At 39.0% G+C, this 26932-nt stretch overlaps 1 protein-coding gene across 1 annotated transcript in view; it reads left to right on the top strand.

Annotated features, from left to right (window-relative positions):
* Positions 1-26932, top strand: part of ADAMTS17 (ADAM metallopeptidase with thrombospondin type 1 motif 17) — a gene marked incomplete at both ends in the record, with an annotated part of 126112 nt that overhangs the window by 34690 nt on the left and 64490 nt on the right. Inside the window, 3 exons of the mRNA XM_081337520.1 lie at positions 4848-4931; positions 6943-7100; positions 13127-13170. Coding sequence (XP_081193646.1) covers positions 4848-4931; positions 6943-7100; positions 13127-13170 — 286 coding nt within the window. The remainder of the gene's footprint in view (positions 1-4847; positions 4932-6942; positions 7101-13126; positions 13171-26932) is intronic.

The raw sequence follows: 26932 nt of genomic DNA, 5'->3' as shown, positions 1-26932 counted from the left end.
CTCAGAACTTGCACAGACCTTTGGGAGGTGTGCAGATGGAAACCTTATCAAAAGGGCTTCAAACCATCTCCTTTTTTTAGGGACCAGTTAGGAAGGGGCAGTTCATTTCCAAATCAGTGGTAGCACCATGTTCATTTCCCCCATCTGGACAAATGACTTCTGTTTGCTTCTACAAAAAAAACCACACCCACATAAAGCACTGTGTAGAACAAATGTGATCGGTTTTCTCCTGAACCTTCATCAATCATTGAGTGGGAAAAACAGCTCTCTGAACGAGATGGATTACGACTCAGTAGAATAGTGGCAGGACTCAAGCATTGCTACCTAACACTGGCCTTTGTTGCCAGTGAAAAATGGCTAAACTGAATCGTTGTTTTGAATTAATTGGTAGTCAGTGAAGGCAAAGATACGTTTCCAGCTGGATATGTTGAGCTCCTATGTAGCAACCTGCAGATTTTGGCCTCTTACTGTTCAGCGTCTGGTTGGGAGTGGGCTAGGGGGATGAACCACTGCTTCTAAAAGAAACCAGAATGTTAATTTTGGCATGCATGTCAAGATTTAAGCAAACAGAACCTTGCTGCCAGGCAAAGGGGGTTATTTATTAATTGAGGTCCTTGCTGTAAGGCATTGCATTTACTGTCAAAATCACAAAATCACAAAGACTTAAAATGGCTTATTAGCACACACATTATGCTTGCAGGTTTTTAAAGGCTGGACCTTCTTAAAGCAATTTCATTCCTGTTCCTTCCGAGAAAAATAAAACATTGCAGAATTCTCATTAAAATCACTTGCAACTCCTGAATATGATTTTTTTTTAAAAAAAGTCACAGTCATAAATGAAGTCAATCCCCTACTAAAGAGGCTCCGTATCTACTTTTAATCTATTTTTAAAGCTTTGAAATAATGAAATATGAAATAATTCATATTCTTCACATTTATGCTCTCTACATAAGATGTAGAAATAAATGCTGGTAATAAATATTAGTTAGCACTTCGGAGGCATAGGATCTGTGTGCTTAGAAGGAAAACGTGATGCATGCTGTCCAAGGTGTCTTAATTCAGAAATTAAAATGAAGAATCACACAAAGTCAAATTCCCTGTTTGTAGAAAGCTTGTAATTAAGAAAACAACCTTGTTTTCCTAATCTTCTATGAAGTTGGTTCAGATATTGGCCTAAATTATTGTTTAATGTTTAGTTAGTATGGGTGTAATTGGTTTGACGTTTAATAGACGTAATTGGTTTTAAGTTTAATACAGGGGCTCCCAACCTTTTCTATACCCCACACCCCTAGAATGCTTCTGATATATTCTTGCAGCTCTTACAAAAGTTCAAAATAACGAATTATGCATATACACTTTTAATTTTGAAACTTCTAAACCCAAGTTTCTGCACCCCCTGGAATATTGTCTCGTACCCCCACCGGTTGGGAACCCCTGGCTTAATAACATAATAAGAATTTAATAAAAAAAAACCTGGAATTGAGGACAAACGTCCTGACGGTGAGGACAATCAACCAGTGGAACAGCTTGCCTCCAGAAATCGTGGGCGCTCCATCACTGGAGGTTTTTAAGAAGAGACTGAAATGGTATAGGTTCTCTTGCTTGAGTAGGGGGCTTGACTCATTCTGTTCTATTCTGTTCTATTCTATCCTATCCTATTCTATTCTATTATTCTATTCTATTCTATTCTATTCTATTCTATTCTATTCTATTCTATTCTATTCTATTCTATTCTATTCTATTCTTTTGTAACTTCTATTCTATTGTTTTGTAACTTCTATTCTATTGTTTTGTAACTTCTATTCTATTGTTTTGTAACTTCTATTCTAATTATTATTCTATTCTATTTTAATTATTATTCTATTCTATTCTTTTGTAACTTCTATTCTATTCTATTCTAATTATTCTATTTTATTCTATTCTAATTATTATTCTATTCTATTCTATTTCTATTCAATTCTTTTCTATTCTATTCTTTTGTAACTTCTATTGTATTGTATTGTATTGTATTGTATTGTATTGTATTGTATTGTATTCTATTCTATTCTATTCTATTCTATTCTATTCTATTCTATTCTATTCTATTCTATTCTATTCTATTCTATTCTTTCGTAACTCCTATTCTGTTCTGTTCTATTCTAACAGATGTAATTGGTTTTGCATTTAATAGATGTAATTAGTTTTACGTTTAATAGATGTAATTGGTTTTATGTTTAATAGATATAATTGGTTTTATGTTTAATAGATGTAATTGGTTTTACATTTAATAGATATAATTGGTTTCATGTTTAATAGATGTAATTGGTTTTATGTTTAATATCTGGTATACTGATATAATATGATTAAGCAAATCACAAATTACCATATATGTAAATCCATGCTACGCTCTTTTCTTGTTTTTTAATATATGCTCAGCAAATTCTACCTGATACTAACCTGGAAGTAAACCTCAATGAGGTCACTGGGAATTTTATTTTGAGTAGTCATGCATAGGATGGAACTGTGAATGACGTACTGCAGAAATTCCGAATCTTTTCTGGATTGATGAAACATGTTGGGAATTTTGGAAAGACAAGAATTCCAAGACCAAATCTTACTTAGTTATATGATTTCTGCTTGTTTTTTTTATTAGCAAAAACAATACCAAGCAGAGTTCTATTTACTGGAAAGTTTAACCGTATTTTGAACAGAATTAAAAATAATAACTAAAACATCTTAAAACCCCTTAAAACATTTTTTTTAAAAAAATTAACTAACACTTTTAAGCAATGACCTGACCAGAATGACACAGTAGCACCTGTTTAACTAAAAATCTGAATAAGTGCACGAAGGTAAAAACAGTTAACATAATTAAGCAGGGAGGGAATTTTACACCTGACATGCTTGCGTTTAAAAAGTCCTTTCTTGCGTTGTCATGCAGAAACTTTCCAGAAGATGCAACCCCCTCAAAGGGGTATAATACATATATTTATTATTTATTTATTTATTTATTTATTTTATTTAATTTAATTTCTATACCGCCCTTCTCCCGAAGGATGGTATATATGCCTCTGTGATGGCCTTTCCTGAATCTTAGAGAATAGGAAGAGAGAAAAATGGCCCTTGGACTGTACTGGGTAGGCTTCAGAAGATGAATTTTGTCCTCTCACCTGAAGTCAGGACAAAAAAAGATAACAGATGAAAATTAACCAAGGAGAGAACCAACCCAGAACTAAGGATAAATTTCCCAACAGTTGGAACAATTGATCAGTGGAACGACTTGCCTCCTGAAGTTGTGGGTGCTCCATCACTGGAGGTTTATAAGAAGAGATTGGACAACCATTTGTCTGAAATGGTATAGGGTTTCCTGCCTGAGTAGTGGGTTGGAAAAGAACAGAGGTCCCCAATCTTTTGGGCACCAGGGACCGCTTCCGTGGAGAGAGGTTTTTCTGTGGACTGAAGGATGCGTGGTTTTGTGTGCTGCCTGCATCCCACGGATGGGGCTTTGCTTGTTTGTGCGGCCCGGTTGCTGGCATGCCGCAGCCTGGTACCGGTCCACAGATCAGGGGTTGGGAATCCCTGGACTAGACGACCTCCAAGGTCTCTTCCAACCTTGTTAATTGCCAGCTGATTAATTATGCAATGTTTTTAATTACTTGGTGGTCACCTTTCTAGTTTCATTCATTTAGCTTCCCTTTCTTGTCTGTACAGTATTAAACTCAGAACTGCTTAAGACAAGATTCTATCATTTTTGCATATGTTAATCTTTAAAACGTGCTATGCATTGATGCCCTTGGATACATACAAATAAACAATACAGCCACATATTATTTCAGTCATATCCGTTTTAGAATCCTTTCCCCTTGATGATCAGATTTAACATGTTTGCATGGATATGCTCGATTTTCATGGAAGAGGGTCCAACGTTCTCCCTGTCTCTCTCCAAATATTTAATAATACCTGAAGGAATAATTTCAAAAATGAAGATCAGTATGTTTGAAAGGAAATCACATTTACTTCCCCTACTTCTTTTTTTTCCTGTTTTAAAGCATGTGTTAGTTGAGAGGCAGGCTTAAAATTGAGCGCTTCAGAAATCAGAAGGACACTACCCAAAAAACCCCCCCCAAAAAAACAACCACTAGCTTTGTTCCAAAAGACAAACTTTCTCTTTTTTTTCCTCTCTCTTTTTTTATAAGGTTCAAGGGATCACTAATTTCATGTTACTGCATGCTCCTTCAAGAGACCCTTACATTAATTATATGGTTTAACAGCAGCTGCAGCAGTACTGAGGATATACATTTACAATTGCTTGTCAGTTTGTGGTTTTTTGAGAAATAGATGCACGTTCATCTGAAAGCCAGAAAGAAAGTATATCTGATGCATCTATTTTGAAAGCAATTGTCATAATTTAAGGCCTTTTTTTTTAACATTACGGTTGGGTGAGCTTGGCTGCGGAGCTTCACATCCTGCAAAGAGGTTAGAGGACTGCTCTTTAATTGTAGACTCCTTCTCCCATTAAACATTTTTCGGTAGTTGATCTGAGTGTGGGAGTACAGCTAATTCATAGTTGGGATATAAACTTGCAGAGCCTAGTGATGGTTATTTTGGCAGAGTTGCTATATCCTTTTCTTGATTGCTCAGCAAAGCACAAATCGTGCATTTAAACAGTTCTATTGTGTGCTCTTGGCTCAATAATTTGGTTCTTTCCAATGTCCAAGATAACCGGACATCATTATTGCCTCTGCAAAAATTCCTCCATTCGCTAAAAAAAGATATGCAGAGAATAAAGCTGGTCCGACATTTTTGTAAATATATTTTTGTTATAATGAATGTTTTGACATGATGGTCCTTTTATTGCTTTTATTCAGGTGTATAACATGTTTCAACACCAGAGTCTTGGGGTGAAAGTCTACATTCGAGTAACTAAGCTTGTCTTGCTTCGAAGACGTCCTGTAAGTTCCTCTCGAGCTTTGATTGAAACTGTGGCAGTGGGGTGGCATTCTAAACATTGTTCAAAAAGGAATTGGGCTGAGATATTCTGAAAACCATAAAAAGATCATTAATGTAGATGATTAGGAGCCCTGGTGGCACAGTGGTTAGAAGGCAGTATTGCAGGCAAACTCTGGCCACAATCTGGAGTTCGATCCTGACTAAGGTTGATTCAGCCTTCCATCCTTCCAAGGTCAGTAAAATAAGGACCCAGATTTTTGTGGGCAATATGCTGACTCTTTAAACCCCTTAGAGATGGCTGTACAGCACTACGTAGCGGTATATAAGTCTAAATGCTAATGATATGGTTATTATAAGCGGAGTGCACAACCTAGTTGACACCTATGCTGCATGTACAAGGGTGTCATCCTAGTGGAGATTTCAAAGTAGGGAAGAGGAGAGATGAGCAGGTCCTTAAGTATAGTTATCTTCAGAGGCAGAGGTACATCCAGCACACTTCTTCAACAGACATTTAGGGTGAAGGGGTAACACAACACACATGTATAAATTTAATAAATTAATTAAAATTATACAAATTATTATTAAATTATATAAATTTAATAAAATTAATTAAAATTAAATTTGACCATACTTCTGCATTGCATCTGCCAAGCCAGCTGCTCTCAATGTAAGGTGAAGGAATAATAGTAAGTATCTTGACTGCTTCAGGCTACAGAATATCTTGGACCAGTTCATTGGGAGAGAAAATCCTAGAAGAGATCTGTTTTCAGTTTAGTCCAGTTTTCAGTTTGCCTTTATAGCAATAGCACGTAGACTTATATACCACTTCATAGTGCTTGACAGCCCTCTCTAAGCGGTTTACAGAGTCAGCATCTTGCCCCCAACAATCTGGGTCCTCATTTTACCAATCTCAGAAGGATGGAAGGCTAAGTCAACCTTGAGCCGGTCTGGATTGAACTCCTGGCAGCGTGCAGTGAATTAACCTGCAATACTGCATTCTAACCACTGCACCCCCATGCTCTTAGATAGTGACTTACAACTGTGACAATAGCACTTATATACTGCTTCAAAGTGCTTTGCAGCCCTCTCTAAATGGTTTACAGAGCCACCCTATTGTCCCCAACAATCTGGGTCCTTATGTTACCGACCTCGGAAGGATGGAAGGCTGAGTCAGCCTTGAGCTAGTCAGGATCGAACTCTTGGCAATGGGCAGAGTCAGCCTGCAATACTGCATTCTGACCACTGCGCCACCGTGGCTCTTGATGACCTATTCCAAGATTGGAAGTTTCATAGCCAATTTGTCTTACTGTTTTTCTGAATTGACTGAAACGTTGCCAAGGTTTATCTTGAGAAATACTTTCCTCTGATAGTGTCAGTAAAGGACAGATTCTAAAAAAAAATAGTCTTTTTTTTTTAAAAAAAAGATGAGTTAGAGTTTGGAGGAATCTTTCATCATAAAATGTAGCAATTGGGAACAAACCAAAGTAGACAATCTGGTGGAGTATAGGTAGAGCCTTATCCAACCTAAGAGGCCACTAATCTTCCTTGACACTGTATACGTTTATTGGCTTTCAAATGCCAATACTTGAGAAAAAGATATTATATGGCTTGGGTTAATACAATGCAGTCTAGTGAGCAATAGTGTCCCCTTAGTTCCCTGCACAAATGAAGAAAGAGAAGATGAATTCCATTTAAAGCAAAAGTTGCTTTGCAAAGTGAGATTGGAGGAAGGAAGGAAGGAAGGAAGGAAGGAAGGAAGGAAGGAAGGAAGGAAGGAAGGAAGGAAGGAAGGAGGCAACTGCACTTATTTTCCACTGCAGAGTATTTCTTTAGGTTAAAAAAAAAGTAGCTGAGCCACTTTTTTAGATTCATAGGCAAAAGTTTTATGACTTCATTTATAAAATGCATGTCCATAGTCTACCATTGGCTCAAGGTGAGCTTTGGTATCACTTAAGCACATCGGTGGCTTTCACTTTGTCTTTCTTCTATTCCTGTTTTTTTTTTTCTTTGAAGGCCAGGTTGTCCATAGGTCATCATGGAGAGAGGTCTCTGGAGAGCTTTTGTCAATGGCAAAATGAAGAGTTTGGCGGCGCAAAGTACCTGGGGAATAACCAGGTTCCTGGAGCACGAGATGACACTCTTCCAGTGGATGCTGCTGTCTTTGTTACAAGGTATGGAGTGAATTTGGATTGAGTGATCAGTAGGCTTTCTACAGCGCTCCTGTCTGTTTGCTAGGAGAGTTAGGTCTAGATCTGAAGGCAGCCATTGAACAAGTTTCTGAGGCTCTCCAAAGTTGATTGGAATGTTTCACGAATGAAGGCAAAATATAAATGTCCCAGGATAATGTTGCAGGATCCAATCTGAATTGGTCACCAGGACCAAAGGTTTACTCTTCTAAGGTAGATGACCTACAAGGTCCCTTCCAACTCTCTATTCTATTCTATTCTATTCTATTCTATTCTATTCTATTCTATTCTATTGTATTCTATTCTATTCTATTCTATTCTATTCTATTCTATTCTATTCTACAATCTGTCCTATTCTATTCCTATTCCTATTCTATTCTATTCTATTCTATTCTATTCTATTCTATTCTATTCTATTCTATTCTATTCTATTCTATTCTATTCTATTCTACAATCTGTCCTATTCTATTCCTATTCTATTCTATTCTATTCTATTCTATTCTATTCTATTCTATTCTATTCTATTCTATTCTATTCTATTCTATTCTACAATCTGTCCTATTCTATTCCTATTCTATTCTATTCTATTCTATTCTATTCTATTCTATTCTATTCTATTCTATTCTATTCTATTCTATTCTATTCTATTCTATTCTATTCTATTCTATTCTATTCTATTCTACAATCTGTCCTATTCTATTCTATTCTATTCTATTCTATTCTATTCTATTCTATTCTATTCTATTCTATTCTATTCTATTCTATTCTATTCTATTCTACAATCTGTCCTATTCTATTCTATTCTATTCTACAATCTGTCCTATTCTATTCTATTCTATTCTATTCTATTCTATTCTATTCTATTCTATTCTATTCTATTCTATTCTATTCTATTCTATTCTATTCTACAATCTGTCCTATTCTATTCTATTCTATTCTATTCTATTCTATTCTATTCTATTCTATTCTATTCTATTCTATTCTATTCTATTCTATTCTATTCTATTCTATTCTACAATCTGTCCTATTCTATTCTATTCTATTCTATTCTATTCTGTTCTGTTCTGTTCTGTTCTGTTCTGTTCTGAATTCTGTTCTAGCTTTTGGGCTCATGCTGGAGCCCATCCTTGGGGAACTTCTTTCTCTCTCCAGAATATTCAAGATCCCTGAGGATGGGTTCCAGCATGAGCCCAAAAGCTCGGAAGAATACAGGTTTGGTCCTGGTGACCGACTCAGATTGGATCCTGGAATGTTTCAGTTAAAATAGATTAAAGTGCAACATGCTATGTGAGATTCATAAGAAAAACCCAAGTTAAAAAGCATCACCCAATCAGCAGCACAAATTATATGCCTTGCAGATGAAAAAGGCTCCCTTCACCTTAAAGAAAATCACGTGTCCGCTTAGTCTGTGGAATTGGTTGAAGTTCTGCGATGAGAGTAATATCAATAGTAGGACCCAGATTCTGTTAAACTCAAAGTTTAACTCTGAATGTCAAGGTGTATAAGAACATAGAGTTCTTTTTTTATTGAAAAGTTTTACAATACATTTTTTTAACAAAACAAAACCCCTCCCTTCCCCCTCCCCCCTCCCCGACTTCCCAGAGCTAAATACAGGGTATAAAAATACAATCATAATCTACCTTATGCAAACAACAATAAGCTATTAAATCTATCGCACTTTAACTCTTATAAAATAACTACAAGCAATATAAATATCACATCAATACTTATTCAAATGCTAAATGAAACTTTTTAGTCCCATATTTATTCTGAATATAATCAATCCATTTCTTCCACTCCACAATATATCTCTGTTGCGAATGGTCTTTCAAGTACGCTGAAATCTTTGCCATAGAGTTCTTATACACACGGAGTTGATTTGTCAAACCCATTGGGGAAGCATTTTAAAATAGGAGCCCTTAGAGCACTTATCACATAACAGAGTAGAGCAATTTGATAAATATTCAACTTATTAAAGAGCTAACGTATTGTACAGGTAGTCCTCGACTTACAGCAATTCAGTTAGTGACCCTTTGCAGTTACAACAACACTGAAAAAAGTGACTTTTGACCTTTTTTCACACAACCATTGCAGCATCCCTTTGGTCAGATGATCAAAATGCAGAGGCTTGGCAACTGGCATGCACTTACGACGGTTGCAGTGATCCTCTTTCCCAACCTTCTGACAAGCAAACACAATGGGGAAGCCAGATTCACTTAACAACCGTGTCGCTAACTTAACAACTGTGGTGATTCACTTACCAACAGTGGCAAAAAGAAGGTTGTAACATGGGGCAAAATTCACTTAACAAATGTCTGGCTAAACAACAGAAATTTTGGGGTCCATTGTGATCGTTAGTTGAGGACTACCTGTGTTCGAAATATTGGAGCAAAAATGGGATTGGATTTTCTGAATTCCACCCCCCCACACACACCCAGCCTCCCCACCCAGGACTGAAACATCTAATGAAATTCCACATGTGTTAGAGCTGGTCAAGCAGGGAAAAGTGACAGAATGCTGTTCAAATAGGGTGGATTTACAGAGGGAGATGCCAGTCATAACAGTCCTGGAAGGAACTGTGCTGGATAAATGAAAAGATTAGTTTGTATTGTGATAGAATTAGGCAGCGTACAGAGACCAAGCTTCAATAAAACCACATCCACTGTGCAAAATAAGCTGGCCCTGGATTCTCACAACCCTTCCCTTCCTGTATATCCTCATTTTCCCCTATCCCTTTTCAACTTCCCTCTGTTAAAGGAGGGACGATCGGGAACAATTGTCAGTTGAACAAACTCCTGGCTCCGCTGCTTTGGTTCCTGGGGCACAGAAATCGCGGCATTTGTGCTTTTTCGATCAAGTGCTGTCTTTCAGTATGTGTGGTGTCTCTCTCTCTCTCTCGCTCTCTCTCTGTGTGTGTGTGTGTGTGTGTGTGTGTGTGTGTATGTGTGTGTGTTGTGTCTGGATGATCCCCAAATTGTACAGATGTGGACCAGTGGCAAAGGATGCAGAAACAGGGCTGTGTCCAGCATGGAATGGCTAAGCCAAGGGGGGGGGGGGAAACAAGAGCTGGATCTTCAACATTCGATTTTTTTCCCTCTCCGCCTGTAACTAGAACCAGACATTTTACGATTGACCTCTAAAAACACCTCTTTTTTTCTGCACGGAGCATTCTTTTCAGCAAAAAGGAAGCCAAGTTCTGTTCACCTTGGAAAACTTTCTTTTTGCCTGTTGGTTGCAACTCATAAAGGCTTCCTTAAGTCTAGAATAGCAAATATCGCTTGGGTCATACAATCAACGAGACAAAAACCTCACAGCTACATGGTGGCTTAGCAAAATAGAACATAGAACAACAGAGTGGCAAGGGACCTTGGAGGTCTTCTAGTCCAACCCCCTGCTCGAGCAGAAGAGCTTATACCATTTCAGACAAATGGCTGTCCAGTCTCTTCTAAAAAGCCTTCAGTGATGGAGCATCCACCACTTCTGAGAGTTGATGTGATGCTCCCTCATAACCATAGTGAAACCTTTATATAGTACTTTGGTTAATAGCAATAGCACTTAAGACTTATATTTATTTATTTATTTATTTATTAAATTTGTATACCGCCCTTCTCCCGAAGGACTCAGGGCAGTGAACAGGGCAATTGCATCACACTGCTTTACAGCCCTCTCTAAGCAGTTTATAAGGTCATCCTATTGCCCCCAACAATCTGGGTCCTCATTTTACTGACCTCAGAAGGATGGAAGGCTGAGTCAACCTTGAGCCCCGTCAGGATCAAACTCCAGGCTGTGGGCAAAGTTTGCCTGCAATTCTGCATTCTAACCACTGTGCCAGCAGGGCTCTTAATAGTATAATCATTTATATATTAGGTATCTATTACTAAGCAATAAGGGACGCGGTGGCTCAGTGGGTTAGGACGCTGAGCTTGTCGATCAGAAGGTCAGCAGTTTGGCGGGTCAAATCCCGAGTGCCGCGTAACAGAGTGAGCGCCTGTTACTCGTCCCAGCTTCTGCCAACCTAGCAGTTCGAAAGCATGTAAAAATACAAGTAGAAAAATAGGGACCACTACGGTGGGAAGGTAACAGCGTTCCGTGCGCCTTTGGCGTCTAGTCATGCCAGCCACATGACCACGGAGACGTCCTCGGACAAGCGCTGGTTCTTCGGCTTTGAAACGGAGATGAGCACCGGCCCCTAGAGTCGGAAACAACTAGCACGCATGTGCGGGGGAACCTTTACCTTTACCTTTATTACTAAGCAAGTACATAGAGCAAAGGAACAATTGACACAAAATACATTATAATTAGTTGTAAGATCATAATGTAAGATAAGGGCCTTCTGAAAGGTATCTATAAAAATTATACCCTTGTTTCTGGAATTATTATCGTATTATTATTATTATTATTATTATTATTATTATTATTATTATTAATTTTACTTGAGGTGAGACTAGAAAGGGGACAACCTCAGTTTCTGTACCTTAAGGAAAACATTGATTGGTTTTCAGTTGCCAGCATTAAACTTCCTTTCCGGCTGCTATTTTAATAACTCCCAGATGGGCCCTTGGCACTGAGAGATGATTTGGGCTTCCTCCAGTCATGAACAGCTATTGCTTTTGCACTATTTTATTGTAGGGAGCCTTGGCATTAGAAAAAGGAATTTGAATCCGGGGAATTACCTGGAACTACCAGACTCTTGTCATCCATGGTCCTCCAGAATGCAAGAGACAGAGATGCTGTGTTTTCATTTGCTAAGCTAGAAATCCCCTTTTGAGAGAGAAGCTTTTTCAGCTGCACCCTCCCGTCCCTGTACTCAAAGTGCCCTATAAAAACATCTGTTTGATTTACCCGTTTATATAACAATATAACGTAGTCCTTCAATAAGCCTTGTTAAGCTGAGTCTGGCAACGTCTGCAAGGATGATGGTGCCAGCTGAGTCAAGAGGAGAATGCCATTGATTGCCCATTGGCTATCTTTGCACTGCAAGCTTTGAAGTGCCATAAAACAGCTCGAGATTTCTCTGTTTCCATCGTAGAAAGCTAGAGTGTTGTCCTACATCTGCCTGAAATAAATCGTTCTTGATGGCCAACTTGAAAGAATTAGAATTACAAAGTTGGAAGGCACCTTGTAGGTCATCCCGACCCCTGCCCAAACAGGAGACCCTACATCATTTCTGACAGATGACAGCCCAGTCTCTTCTTGAAAGCTTCCGGTGATGAAACTCTCACAACTTATGGAGGCAACTTCTGTTCCATTGGTTGACTGTTCTCACTGTCAAGAGAAATTGTCAAGAGAAACCTTGAGATGACTGAAATTTGGGAACAATAGGGTGAGGGGAAAAAGAAAGAAAGAAAGAAAGAAAGAAAGAAAGAAAGAAAGAAAGAAAGAAAGAAAGAAAGAAAGAAAGAAAGAAAGAAAGAAAGAGAAAGAAAGAAAGAAGGAAGGAAGGAAGGAAGGAAGGAAGGAAGGAAGGAAGGAAGGAAGGGACTATGGTGATTCACTTAATGACCAGAGCAAAAAGGATCATAAAATGCCAGGTGTGAAAGACCAGATCCACCCTTGAAGGATCAATTAAGCTGATTTATTGCTAAAAGCCTGCGTGCAGGAATCTTTTCAACTACTGCCCACCACCTGGTTAGAGTTAGATGAGGGTCAACATCACTCAAGGGGAATTGGACCTATTTCATTTGTGGCTACCTAGGGATTCTAGGCTGGTTCCTCTTTTCACTCCCACCTCCACCCCAGATCCTGCCATTCCTTCTCCATAAAATCAGGCACGACTCACTGTATGACTACCTTGCTTAGCGATGAACATTCCTATCATAGTTGTAAGTCAAGGACTATCTGTAAAATGAAGCATGAAAAGAAAATGAATGAAGAGGAATATACCTGCCCCTAGTACAATCGCGTACATTAGAAGCTTGTAGGTGATAGACAACTCTGAAACATGTGTCCATTTACGCAACCCACATCTCATAATTTAAGGAATGTTCCTAATCATGATTTATTATTTTCAGGACAGATTTTTGTGTCCATAAGGATGAGCCCTGTGACACAGTAGGTAAGTAAACCTACAGATGGATTTCATGTACAATGCATTGTTTTACTGTACTTGCCAGTCAGGAAAACTAATTATTTTTCCCCCTTCAGATAATTTACCTTTGACATGGTGTGGTTGTCTTACATGGGCGGAGAATTGCAATAAAGAAGAAAGATTTTTTTTCCTAATTCTTTTTTGGGAATGGAACCCTTGTATTCATGATCATGGTTGTCTTCCTTTTAAGATAAGGACAAGATAACCTTTATTGTCATTTTTCACTGTGTGCACACTGGCCCACATTAAAAATGAAATTCTGTTGCCTGCTCTCAAAAGAAAGTATATATCTACCCATACACATACAGAACACACATATATACATGCTATATACATATACATACACATACACATACACATACACACAAATATGAGCTGTCACTGTGTGACTACAGCCTGTTGATGGCCTTGGATTAGGCTGAAACAGGAAATAAGATTTGCCCCGTGTTTAGGGCCTAGCAAGGTGTTCTAAATACTTAACAAACACTTAATACATATCTCCCTTGTTTCTCAGCTAACAAAGCGAGAAAGAGCCTGTGGCCTAAGGGGTTAGAACAATTGCCTAATGTGCAATCAGCCCAGGTTCGAATCTCAGAAGGGTGTGGCTGACTGATGAGAACAAATAAGTTTGAAATAGCTATATCAGTCTCCCTTTAATTCTTTGTTAGCAATCCAAAAAAATTTACACAAATATGAACTGTCACTGTGTGACTACAGCCTGTTGATGGCCTTGGGTTAGGCTGAAACAGGAAATAAGATTTGCCCTGTGTTTGGGGCCTAGCAAGGTATTCTAAATACTTAACAAACACTTAACATATGTATATATATGTATATGTATATAGATAGATAATGGCATACATTAAAAATGAAATTTAGTTGCTTGCTCTCACATTTAAACATACTATATACAACATATGTACAGACCTACACTCTTACATGTAAGTAACATATAAATATTAATCACTGTCCAACCTGAATACATAACGGAAGGAGAAGCTTGAGCGTTCACAAGGTTAATACTGTATGGAACAAAACTGTGACTGAATCTGGATGTTCTGCTTCGGATACCACGGAGCCCCCTCCTCCCAGAAGGTAACAAGGGTTAGGGTTAGGGTGTGAAGAGGGTGTGTGGTGTCCCAGACAATCATTTTCAGTAAATACGGTATGTAAAGAGTTTGTCTGACTAAACATGGAAACCATAAGAGTTACTAATTGCTCCACAGATGAAAAATGGATGTAGCCCATTTGAATGTTCACATTCGTTGTTTTTTCTGTGCAGCTGGAGCTGCAAAGCGGGGTGTAGCAGGGGGCGCGTGCAGCTCTGCTAGCAATCTCTCGTAGCTGTGTCTGATGTTTTGCACAAATCATACATCTCAGCATCTCTGCAGGTGCTGAAAACCAAAAGCAATTCGGTTCAAGCATGAGTCTCAGCAAATAGTCTTTGGCATGCTTTACAGTCCTAAGATGAAGGGGATGAAGGCGTTCCAAAGCTATACGTAGTCCCCGACTTATGACTACCGCTGAGCCCAAAATTTCTGTTGCCAAGTGAGACATTTGTTAAGTGAGTTTTGCCCCATTTTACGACCTTTCTGGCCACCGTTTCTTAAGGGAATCACTGCAGTTGTTAAGCTAGTAATATGGTTGTAAAGGGAATCTGGCTTCTTCCCCATTAACTTTGCTTGTTAGAAGGTCGCAAAAGGGGATCACGTGATCCCGGGGCTCTGCAACCGTCATAAATATGAGCCGGTTGCCAAGGCTCTAAATTTCCATCCCATGACCATGGGGATGCTGCAACGGTCATAAATGTGAAAAACAGTCATAAGTCGCTTTTTTCAGTGCTGTCCAATTCTGAACAGCTACTAAATGATCCGTTATAAGTCAAGGACTGCCTGGGCCCAGTAGATGAACTATTTTCTTTTTAGAACCAAGGTCTTTCATGTCTATTTGGTTGGCGTTTTTTTTTTTTTTTAAAAAATTCTTTCTGACACCTTCTTGGGCTGCTGGGAGGAGATTGGTCTTTTCCCTGATAATGGAGAATTCTCAAAGGTGCTTTTTCAAAAGGCAACAAGCCTGAGTATTTCCCCCCCCCCTTTTCTCTTGAGGAAGAAGAAGGTGTTTCTCTTTTCATCCAAGAAGCTTCCTCCACATTTTTTAAAATGTTTTCAATAAATAAATATTTACGGAGTGCTTGCGAGCAATTTAGATGCTAGAGATGACCGAACTGTCATAAGAGATAAGAGACACCACTGGCACTTCAACAGTCTTTTGTCCATACTGAGCTCATGAGATGGCGGTCAATAAATATTTTATATCCAAAGACTGAAGAATTAGCATGCGATGGCCTTAGAAAGCTTTAAAAGTGTTTCATTTGTGGGTTCTTTGCAATGGCAAAGTCCTAGTCCTCATGTTGCGTGACGGCATGCTGTGATTCTTGTACAGAATTTAAATGCTGAGAAATTCTCTCGCTGTCTTCTAATATATATGCTGATATTACCGGGGAAGGAAGAATGAGGGCTGCATAAGGAGAAGTCCGATGAAGAGAGATCTCCAACATAATGTGAGGGTGGAATGTTCTGATCCTAAAGCAATTCTGATCGTGTTGGAAGTCATTGTTTGTTGTTCCAGCCTTATCAGAGGAGTTTTGACATCAAAACTCACTCTTTTTAATTGCCCCAAAGAGGATAAAATTGTACATTTTGAATTAGGAACTTTTTTTCCTGGTAACGTCAGAACAATGTTGGAATACTTCTGGTAAGATGAGAAGTCCTTTTATGGTCTCAGAACATATGGAGTTGTAGCCATTCAGCTTTAGCTCCTGTGAAAAATAGCTTGTCATATATTATTATTATTATTTTATCTTGGATGGGGAAGGATAATCAAAGAAGACAGGACATGGTGAGGCTGCAAGGAAAAGTTGAGACGTACATTCTCTGTTTTCAGTATTTATTGGAGCTGCCCTAAACCCTCGCTCTGTGAGTGGAAACTAATGACTCACAACACCATTATTGTCTACAAAGCCAATGGAAACCATATTTCCATGGGATAAGCATTCAAACTGTCTACCTGAGTCCAGATGTAGCCACAGATGAGCCATGTGCTCAGCCAATCATGTGCTAAAACCATCTTGATGGAAGACACATGCAACCGCTTAGGAGCCAGCATCTCATTTCATAGTTCCTCGAACCCTTGAAAAAAAAATGTGAAGGGTTTTTTTATTGTTTTTTTTATGGGGAGGGAAGGAAGGGATATGTTATCTTTGTGCAATCTCAATGTGAAAACAAGAGTGGGGATGATAGAAAGGATTTTGTTTTTTCTTCCTCTTTGGGACTCTGTTGGGATTTTTTTTGGCAAGAACATCTCCTTGTCTTGGTTAAATTAGGTCTGCTAGAAGAAGCAATCCAAAACAGATCTAGAGACCAGTGCCAGGATTGGATTTATTACATAACCGGGCATCGGTTGAACTGTGCTTCTGTGATTGGCTCATGTAGATAGTTGGAAGAGCTGGATTTGAGAAGATTAGAATTTTGAATTTTAATTTGTATTGAAATTAATACAAAAAGGGTTTGCAATCCAGTTTGGAGGAGGAGGAGGAGGAGGAGGAGGAGGAGGAGGAGGAGGAGGAGGAGGAGGAGGAAGGAGGAGGAGGAGGAGGAGAAGAAGAAGAAGAAGAAGAAGAAGAAGAAGGAAGAAGAAGAAGAAGAAGGAAGAAGAAGAAGAAGAAGAAGAAGAAGAAGAAGAAGAAGAAGAAGAAGAAGAAGAAGAAGAAGAAGAAGAAGAAGAAGAAGAAGAAGAAGAAGACGACTCTTGGTGATTCTATGTGCCAGGTCTCTCCACATCTTCTGATCTTGCACTACTTCTTTGACATGTTCTGTGCTCTGGCTGGGATCCACTTTGGTGGTGTCCAGCAATGGTGTTTTTTGGTGGCCTGGTTTCCTTTTACCACTAACTCTTCCAAACATAATTGCTTTCTCCAGTGAATTCTCCTGCTTGACATGAGTATACAGTAACTGTGTATGTAAATTGCATGTCTTTAATGCAAGAATCCTAAGCGTGTATCGTTATAGTTCATGTATTCCTGTGAGATGTGATCACGAATATATTAGCTTCCAAAATTGTTTATAGTTTAGAAATACTATCGGTAGCTTTCATATTACAGCATGAGCATTCCTGGAATAAACCGGGATTTAGTTGAAGTAATGGCATACCGGATAAAATGTGTCTTGTTTGAACAGTACTATCCTTACCATTAGCATGGAGTGCCATTTGTGGTACAAGGATGCTGGTAACCTAATCAATATCTTCTCAAACATAATCAAAATATTGTGTGTAGGTTGACCAATGTCAGTATGTTTGATATCTAATGGTCCATCTGATAATAACTCTGGCATATGGTTAAAATATAAGAAGAATAAATGATCTGTTGTATGTCTTTGAAACTAAGAGAAGAATACTATTTGAATGAAGGTGTTCTGATTATGTGCAGTTGGAGTTATCCTTATGTAGAAGTTTAATTATAAATGAAGTGCCTAAAATATATACCAGCAAGTATGAACTGGTGTCATCTAGGCTGGTGTGGATGCTTATGAAAATAAAAATTCATAAGTTGTTGCTAATTGTATGTTACACTTGAGTGAATGATAATAATTGGAGAATAAATGGGAGGTGTGGGGAACTGTACAGTATTCTGAATGAATGTCACCCAAAGGAAACATACATGAATGGATGGGTGGGAATGTGACAAGAAACAAAAGAAATGATTGCGCCACTTGACAATCCAAGAATGATTGAGAACAGTGATTGTTTAGTTAGCAGAAAGATGTCCATTTCGAAGACGTGGTTTCAGCCGAAAGCTTTTTGTACGTATTCATAACAAAAGTATCCCCATGAGTGATTTAATTGTTTACAATAAAAGTTTGGGGCAATTAGCTTGCTGACGAAAGATTCTGTCTGTGAGTAGAATGGTTCTTTGTAGTATCAAGAATGGATCTTGGTGGAAAGTGCTCATGAAAGAAAAGGAAAGAAGTGAAACAAAGTAGAGTAACTACAGGAAGAGATTAGTCCTGGATGAAGAAGTATTAGAAGAAAGATTAATCTCCCACATAGAAAGTATGGAAAGAGGATAGGGAAGCTGCTTGGACAGAATGAAAAAGAATTCCATCATCATGTGCCATATCGGTGTGCAGAATTATTGATGGGTGGATGGATGGATGGATGATATATACATAGAAGATAGATGATAGATAGTGTTCTGTACCAGCCTGCTACCGGCCCTGCAGAAAAGGCAGGGACAACCCCTTTTACAAGAAGGCAAGAGGCTGGAATTACGCCTGCCAAATTTATTGCTACAAAAACAAATAGAACAAGACACAAAACAAGAAACAGGAGCTTTTCAAGCGGTTGCCTTCAGCAAACCAGCCCTCCCACGCATTCCCCCTTAAATACAGTTCAGGGTGTGGCTTCTCTCTGCCTCCTTCCGAGGAGCCCCATTGCCTTCCTCTGTTTACTCCTGATTGACTGCCTCCTGCGTCGGGCGTCCTTGAACAGGGCCAGCTGTGGGTCATCTTCATCCACGCTGTCAGGCTCACACAGCTGGGTCTGTGTCGTGACCAGATGAGAGGGGCCTGGCTGAGGACTCTCATCAAGCTCTTCAACACCCCCCTCCTCCTCCTCCTCTGAGTCATCCGACCCAACTGCCGAACCCACAGGCTGGCCCTGAATCACAACAGATAGATAGATGATAGATAGATAGATAGATAGATAGATAGATAGATAGATAGATAGATAGATAGATAGATAGATAGATATAGGAGTATAGCCAGCCATACCAACAGGCTGAAGAACAGCTTTTATCCATGGGCTGTTAGCCTTTTGAACGGGAAATAATTTTATAAACTTTATGCATGATTGACTTGCGAGGCCGGTACATTGTGCAATTAGCTCACATGGTGTAATAAGATGGAGGGTTTGTGTCACTGTAAGTTGGGGGTGGGGGCATGAAGGGAGGCTCAGCCAATCTCAATGTATACATGGTTGTACTTTGACAATAAAGGTTCATTCATAGATAGATAGATAGATAGATAGATAGATAGATAGATAGATAGATAGATAGATAGATAGATAGATAGATAGATGACAGATAGAGATGATAGAGATAGATAGATGATAGATAGAGACAGATGATATAGACATAGATGATAGGTAGGTAGGTAGGTAGATAGATAGATAGATAGATAGATAGATAGATAGATAGATAGATAGATAGATAGATAGATAGATAGATAGATGATAGATAGATATAGGAGTATAACCAGCCATACCAACAGGCTGAAGAACAGCTTTTATCCATGGGCTGTTAGCCTTTTGAACGGGAAATAATTTTATAAACTTTATGCATGATTGACTTGCGAGGCCGGTACATTGTGCAATTAGCTCACATGGTGTAATAAGATGGAGGGTTTGTGTCACTGTAAGTTGGGGGTGAGGGCATGAAGGGAGGCTCAGCCAATCTCAATGTATACATGGTTGTACTTTGACAATAAAGGTTCATTCATAGATAGATAGATAGATAGATAGATAGATAGATAGATAGATAGATAGATAGATAGATAGATAGATAGATAGATAGATAGATAGATAGATAGATAGATGACAGATAGAGATGATAGAGATAGATAGATGATAGATACAGATGATATAGACATAGATGATAGGTAGGTAGGTAGGTAGATAGATAGATAGATAGATAGATAGATAGATAGATAGATAGATAGATGATAGATAGATAGATAGATAGATAGATAGATAGATAGATAGATAGAGAAGTGGTAGAGAGAGAGGGATGGATAGATGATTAGTCTTACAATCATATAAATTAACAAAAATACAGGATCTAATTCTAGGATAAAATAAATTTAAAAATACAGTAATAAAATACATATGTGGCACATGCAAATAATCAATATTCAGATAAATACGTAACCTTTACAAGATGAATGGGCTATAAAAGTTCTTAGCTGAACTGCCTTAACTATAAACGTAGCACTTTTGCATTAGAGTCCAGGATGAAATAGGACAATATGTGATTCAGATCTCAGTGGGCTGTTCTTCCAAATAGGGATGCTAAGTATCTAAGCCGAAGAGGGGCATTTAGTGGACAGTTCAGCAAAAGGGAATCAACATCTGCAATGGCTGGAGCACAGCATATTTATGTTCTCTCATGATATGGTAGATGATGGGAATTATATCTCTAACTTTAAAAATGAGAACCAGCTTACTATGAAGAATTTTAGGAAGTCTCTGCTAATCGTTTGAACATTTCATTATATTTCTGAGCACAGTTGTGGTGGTCATAAGCTGGGTCACCACATGGCCAGACCTGGTTTTACAATGTTTTTTCCAGCGGTCGTTAAATGAATGCTGCAGTTGTTCAGCTAACTCATTGTTTTCTATGGGGCTGGTTTTGCTGGAAACTGGAAATAAATGTCAGTTTCCAATAAGAACAGCCTATATCACAGTCACCCGGGTAGGGCACTGCGAACAGCTATAAATGCAAGCCAGCTGCTTAGTGCCCCAAATTGCGGTCATATGTGTGGGTTGTGTTTGTGTGTGTCTGTGTGTATACATCAGAACTTCAAATCTGGATTGTCAGTCCCATTTTGGGGGTCCATCGTAACTTTAAACAGTCACTAAGTGATCAGTGATAAGTTGAGGATTATCTGTAATCTGCATCATGGTTTTCATTATTAGATATTAGTTAAACAATCTCATGTTCTGGCCTTGTGTAATGACCCAATCTTCTTTAAGCAATGTGATTTATTTGCCCACTATCAGCATAGGCAAAATACCACACATCTCAGCCCACAGATTGGCTAGGTAATACACAAAGTTCTCAATGTATCTGCCTTGGCAATGTTTGTGTTTGGGAGTCTACACAAAATGTGTAGAATGCCCTCTTCTGTGGCTACACGTTTGCCACGATCGATCGACGTTGCCTGTCTCCAGTTGCCAGAATCTCTGCACATTCTGAGCTCAACTTGCCTTAACTTAGAGGCGAACACGGTTTCTGCAAAAGCTGCTGTCCTTTTTGGAAGCTGTGCTAGAGGAAAGATACACACCAGGCAGGTTGCATTTGAGTTTTGGCAAGGTGTCTTCCCTGGAATGGGTTGTTTAAGGAATGGAATTCCATTGCCAAAGTAGCTTTGAAGGTTACATAATGACTGAGCTGAGCTCAAAAATGAAGGAAAGTATGTAGGTATGCATTTGTGGGATGAGATTGTGCCAGACAAGAAGCAGAACAACCAAAGACTCTGTGCAGGCATTTAATGTGCCTATTCGGTTGGTCACCTCCTTCTAAAAATCAGCTGGATTCTCTTCTCTTCTCTTCTCTTCTCTTCTCTTCTCTTCTCTTCTCTCCTCTCCTCTCCTCTCCTCTCCTCTCCTCTCCTCTCCTCTCCTCTGTTTTCTCTTTTTTCTCTTTTCTCTTTTCTCCTCTCCTCTCCCTTCCCCCTCCTCTTTCTCTTCAGAAAGATGTTAGGAGAAGGAGAGATTGACATTACATATTTTTTGCAAGATCACTATAGGCAGGGTAACTGCAGAGAGAGCCCCCAAGCAAATTTTTAGCATTGAAATGCAGAAAAACTTGCTTTTATTCCATTCATCCTTGACGGAAGCTCGTTAAACAGTCTGTAGGCTGCAGCCATCTGCCTTGGGACATTTCTGTCTTGTTGTGACTTGAATGGGTTCTCCTGCTTCCTGCTGAAACTTCCTTCCAGCCACGCTGCCTCAGATCCAGCCAAGCACGGAAAGTTCAGTATCTAAGGCTTAATATCCTGTGGGAGGAATAGAATGAGCATTCTGCCTTTTAGGCAATTGAATCTCAAACGGATCTTGTTATTGAACAAGCAAACTCAGCTATCAGACTTAGGATGCTTCCACACAAAGCCTTAATGACACTTCCATCTTGCTTAGAGTCTCTTAACTCCTAGCCCCAGCCTTTGCCACCTCTTTGTGGAACTTGAGCCCCCATAAAGTCTGTGTATTTGAAAAAGCAGAAGAGTGCCTCAACGGATCATAGAACAACAGAATAACAGAGTTGTAAGGGACCTTGGAGGTCTTCTAGTCCAACCCCCCGCTCAAGCAGGAAACCCTATACCATTTCAGAACAATGGTTGTCCAATCTCTTCTTAAAAGCCTCCAGTGTTGGAGCACCTAGAACCTCTGGATGCAAGTCATTCCACTGATTAATTGTTCTAACTCGCGGAAATGTATCCTTCTAAGTTGCTTCTCTCCTTGATTAGTTTCCATCCGTTGCTTCTTGTCTTGCCTTCAGATGCTTTGGAGAATAGGCTGACCTCCTCATCTTTGTGCCAGACTCTTAGATATTGGAACATTGCTATCATGTCACCCCTAAAATGATTGGTTATGACCAATCACAAAATGTGTGTTATGGGGGGGTCCACACCTAATGATTAAACACCAATAGTTAGAACAGAAGATTGATAATTTCTGTTCTAACTAGTGGTGTTTAATCATTAGGTGTGGACCCCCCCCATAACACCCATTTTGTGAATAGATTAAAAAAATATCCATCCCGGGAAACCATTTTGAGAGGGTGCCCATGGAAAGCTCTTTGAATGACAGATATTGAGTTCCAAATATTAGAACACTGCTATCATATACACAGGTACACACAGAGTACAACCACAAATAATGGCCAATGTCTTTGTATTTACCCACTGGATGCTGGAATGTCACGCAGGGTTTTCTCAGAGCTTCAAAGGTAGGCAGCAGAGAGAGTGACCACCTCAAACTGTTTCAGAAAAGTTAGAGGATGGACCGACCTCATGGGAGGAAAGTGGGGGGGAAAACAACACTGGACCAGCCTTCACCAATCTAGGTATATTTCAACTCCTAGAACCCTCCAGATCAATGCAGCTTCTGCTGGGAGCTGAAGCCTAGTCATTCCTCCTCCATCAACCAGCATCCATTGGAGACGACTTTGGGTAAAGAAGATCATCTTTTCAATGTCTGGGCTTTGATGATCCTCTCTTTGAGATGTCTTCTTCCTCTTCCTCCTCTTCCTCTTCAGGTGTCGAGGGAAATACGAAAATCTGATTCTTGCATTTCTGGCACTTCCGCACTTCAACCGTTCTTATTCGATGCTGTTATAGGATGTCTTTGATGTTGTCTCTCCATCTTCTTCTGGTTCTGCCTCACGTCCTTTGGCCTTCGCCTCTTTTGCTCTACGCCTTGTACGGTATAGATTAACCCCAAGACATTCTCTCCAGGTGAACAGTCTCCAGGTGATTTTTTTTTTTTTTTGCATTAAATAACATTTGGTAGAGTGGCTTCCATTGGCAAAGGGATATCCTTTCGACTTGCTTCTTCGGTGGGCAACAGGAAGATTGAAATTTTGGGAGTTCTTGGAGGAAAAAAAGTAGAAACAGCTGGCTTCTATTTGCTCTATCTCTATTTCACAAATGAAGTATCTCTCTTCTGCCCTTGAGGAGATTTGTGGCAGCTGAGACCATCATTTTCCTTTTTTTAAAAAAAAGTTTTATTATTTTTACATAATCACATTAATATTTGGTAAACGTCATCTTGTCTGAGTTTATATTTAAAAAAACAATAACAATTAGTTTCTATAATTCTATAGTCCACATAATAGCTTGGCTTGATGTTCTGTTCTTCCAAAAATGTTCTCTTTTGCCATCTTTGAATTAATACAATTATTATTTGGATAAATAACAATTAAATATAGACATTTTTTCTAATATTTCTGCAAATAATAACTGCATTGATATAAAACTTCTTTTCTAACTGATCATCTTGATTGCCTTATCATAGATCCTGTTTAAAATTCTTATTTAAATTTGTTTTCCCCACAATATTCAAAACATTCTTAGTGGTTTAAGATTTTCATTACACTTAAGTATTTAAGTCTTTTTCCTCATACAGGCCATCCCAACACTTTTGCATTTCTCATATATATAAAAAAAGAATAGGAATCAGAAAAAAAAAAGAAATAAGAAGATAGTATACTACTTAAAATACATATCCCTCTTAGACAAATGTACATTTTTATCCAGAATTTGTCTCTTCTTTTTAACCATATTCAAGCATATGTTTAATCTTTAAGTGTTCCATTTAAATAAATCCAGTTATCTAATCAAAGCATTTTTATCCATTCAAAGTTTTCTCAAGATCAAGTTCACTTAAGTATCTAAAACATTTCCTTTACATAAACCATTCCAACATTTTTATATTTCTCATGGGAGAGCATCATCTTTCAATGATCTCCAGTCCCTGTACCGAAGACCAAAGTCAAGAACACAAGAATCTTTTATGGTAGGTTGTAATCTAATCTTAATTTATACCTACTGTGGGTTTGGGGTCCATTTCTGTTTGTTCCCCTCATTACATTTATGAAGTCACAGCAAATGTTTATTACTCTCCTCTTTTCTTGGACTTTCTGTAAAGAGGCTAAGTAAACATGAGTTTCCATCATAGAGGTCCTATCTGTTGCCTGTTGCCTGTTCTAAGAAGAGGGTGCTTCACTTCTTTGCAGGTATTTTAACAAAGGGTGGAGAGCTGACTTCCAGGATAAAAAGTTTTGAGTCACTACGTGGCCTCTTTCAGTGAATATTGGCATGTGGAATAGATCTATTGTCTATTGCTAGTTCCATCATAATTTAAAGTAATTCCTTTGCATTGCTCAAGAAGCATGCAGACAGTCACATCTTCTGCTGAACTGGCTGGAGACATAAACTCAGCTGATGTCCAGCTAGGGACCATAAGCCAAATAAATGTCAACAAAAACTTCTGGATTCTTGCCTTGCTACTGGGTGTGTGAGACATTGGAGGCAGACGTGAATAGAATAGCTTGCACAGATTAGAGCTAGATGGATGTTTTTTTGGAGAAAATAGCAAAGTCCTGGAGTTCATCACTCTTGCCGTATACCAAAGTTGTTTTTCTTTTTTTTTAAAAAAAGTCCAGTGTCAGCTAGAATGTAGTGCAGGATAAATCTCCAAATTAAGATTGTTTTGGTAACCTAAAGCCCGCTTGGTTCTTTTAGAAGATTTGAGGCTCCAAGCATAGATACCTGGACATGCTTGTTACGTAAGCAATGTTTTAGAGAATGCAGGAACCGTGTTTCGTCAGATGAACGGTCTGTCTGGTTAGTGCAACACTCTTATCTTCATCTGGCTGATCAGGAGTTGAAAAGGAATCCGAAAACAGGATTCAGAAACAGGAGCACCTTTTGCTCCTTCGTTGATATTGGATGATTTGCAGTACCACAGTCTGCACGCTTGTGTTTTGAACTTCTGCCTCTTCCCCTCCCGATCTGTGGGGATGTCAAATGGTGTACCGAGTTAGAAACTCGCAAAAAGATGTGGTTCTGATCACGTTGGTGGCAAACTTAACTCCAGAAGTTAAAGATTGTGAAGCAGTCTCCAAGATCCCAAAGGCTAGAAACGTTGCTACACTAAACCCTGATTGTTCTAACTGTCAGGAAATTCGTCCTTAGTTCTAGGTTGCTTCTCTCCTTGGTTAGTTTCCATTCGTTGTTTTTTGCCTTCTGGCGCTTGGGAGGATAGGTTGACACTCTCTTTTTTTTTATGGCAGCCCCTTAGATATTGTAACACTGCTGTCATGTCCCCGCTAGTCCTTCTTTTTGTTAAATTGGACATATCACGTTCCTGCAGCCATTCTTCATACGTTTTATCCTCCACTCCCTTAATCATCTTTGTTGCTCTTCTCTGCAAAGTATATATATTGCAACAGCTTGTGTTCGTATTCTGGTTAATGACTCCATTGAGGCAAGTCTAAACTGGATTCTAATGTATACTATCTAAGATGAGTAAGGATTATCAGGACATTCTGAATTTAGTTTTTCATCAAATGTGAACATTTCAGTGGCGCTTCAAGACAGCAGAGCCCCCCACATTCACAGGATTTTTACAGGTGGTTCATAGATTTTTTTACAGGTGGTTCATTTATGTTGACTCCATGGGGCCCAGACGTTTCTTTATCCTCTAACTGGGGAAAAAAATATCTGTGAAGCAGAGACAGAAGAGCAACTTAGTAGTGGGTTATTTTAACAATAATTGGCTTTAGAACGTAGAATGGTAGAGTTGGAAGGGATCCTGGAGGTTTTCTAGTCTAACCCGCTGCTGGAGCAGAAGTCCTATATCATTCCTGACAAATGGCTGTCCAGTCTGTTCATGAAACTTCCAGTGACTTCGAAGGCAAGCTGTTCCCTTGATTGCTCCCACCGTTAGGAAATTTCTCCTTAATTCCAGGTTGCTTCTCTCCTTGGTTAATTTCCATCCATTGTTTCTCATCTTGCCTTCTGGTGCTTTGGAAAATAGGTTGACCACCCCCCCCCCGTCTTCTTTGTGACAACCCCTCAAATATTGGAACACTGTTATTATGTTAACCCCCCCAGTCTTTCTTTTCATTAGACTAAAGGTAAAAGGTAAAGGTTCCCCCACACATGCGTGCTAGTCGTTTCCGACTCTAGGGGCTGGTGCTCATCTCCGTTTCAAAGCCGAAGAGCCAGCGCTTGTCCAAGGACGTCTCCATGGTCATGTGGCCGGCATGACTAGACGCTAAAGGCGCACAAAACGCTGTTACCTTCCCACCGTAGTGGTCCCTATTTTTCTAGTTGCATTTTTACGTGCTTTCGAACTGCTAGGTTGGCAGAAGCTGGGACGAGTAACAGGTGCT

This window comes from Vipera berus (assembly GCF_964194415.1).
Source record: "Vipera berus genome assembly, chromosome: 12".
In the NCBI taxonomy this organism is placed as follows: domain Eukaryota; kingdom Metazoa; phylum Chordata; class Lepidosauria; order Squamata; family Viperidae; genus Vipera; species Vipera berus.
Note: the sequence above shows the minus strand (reverse complement) of the source record. Positions and strands in the feature narration are given on the sequence as shown.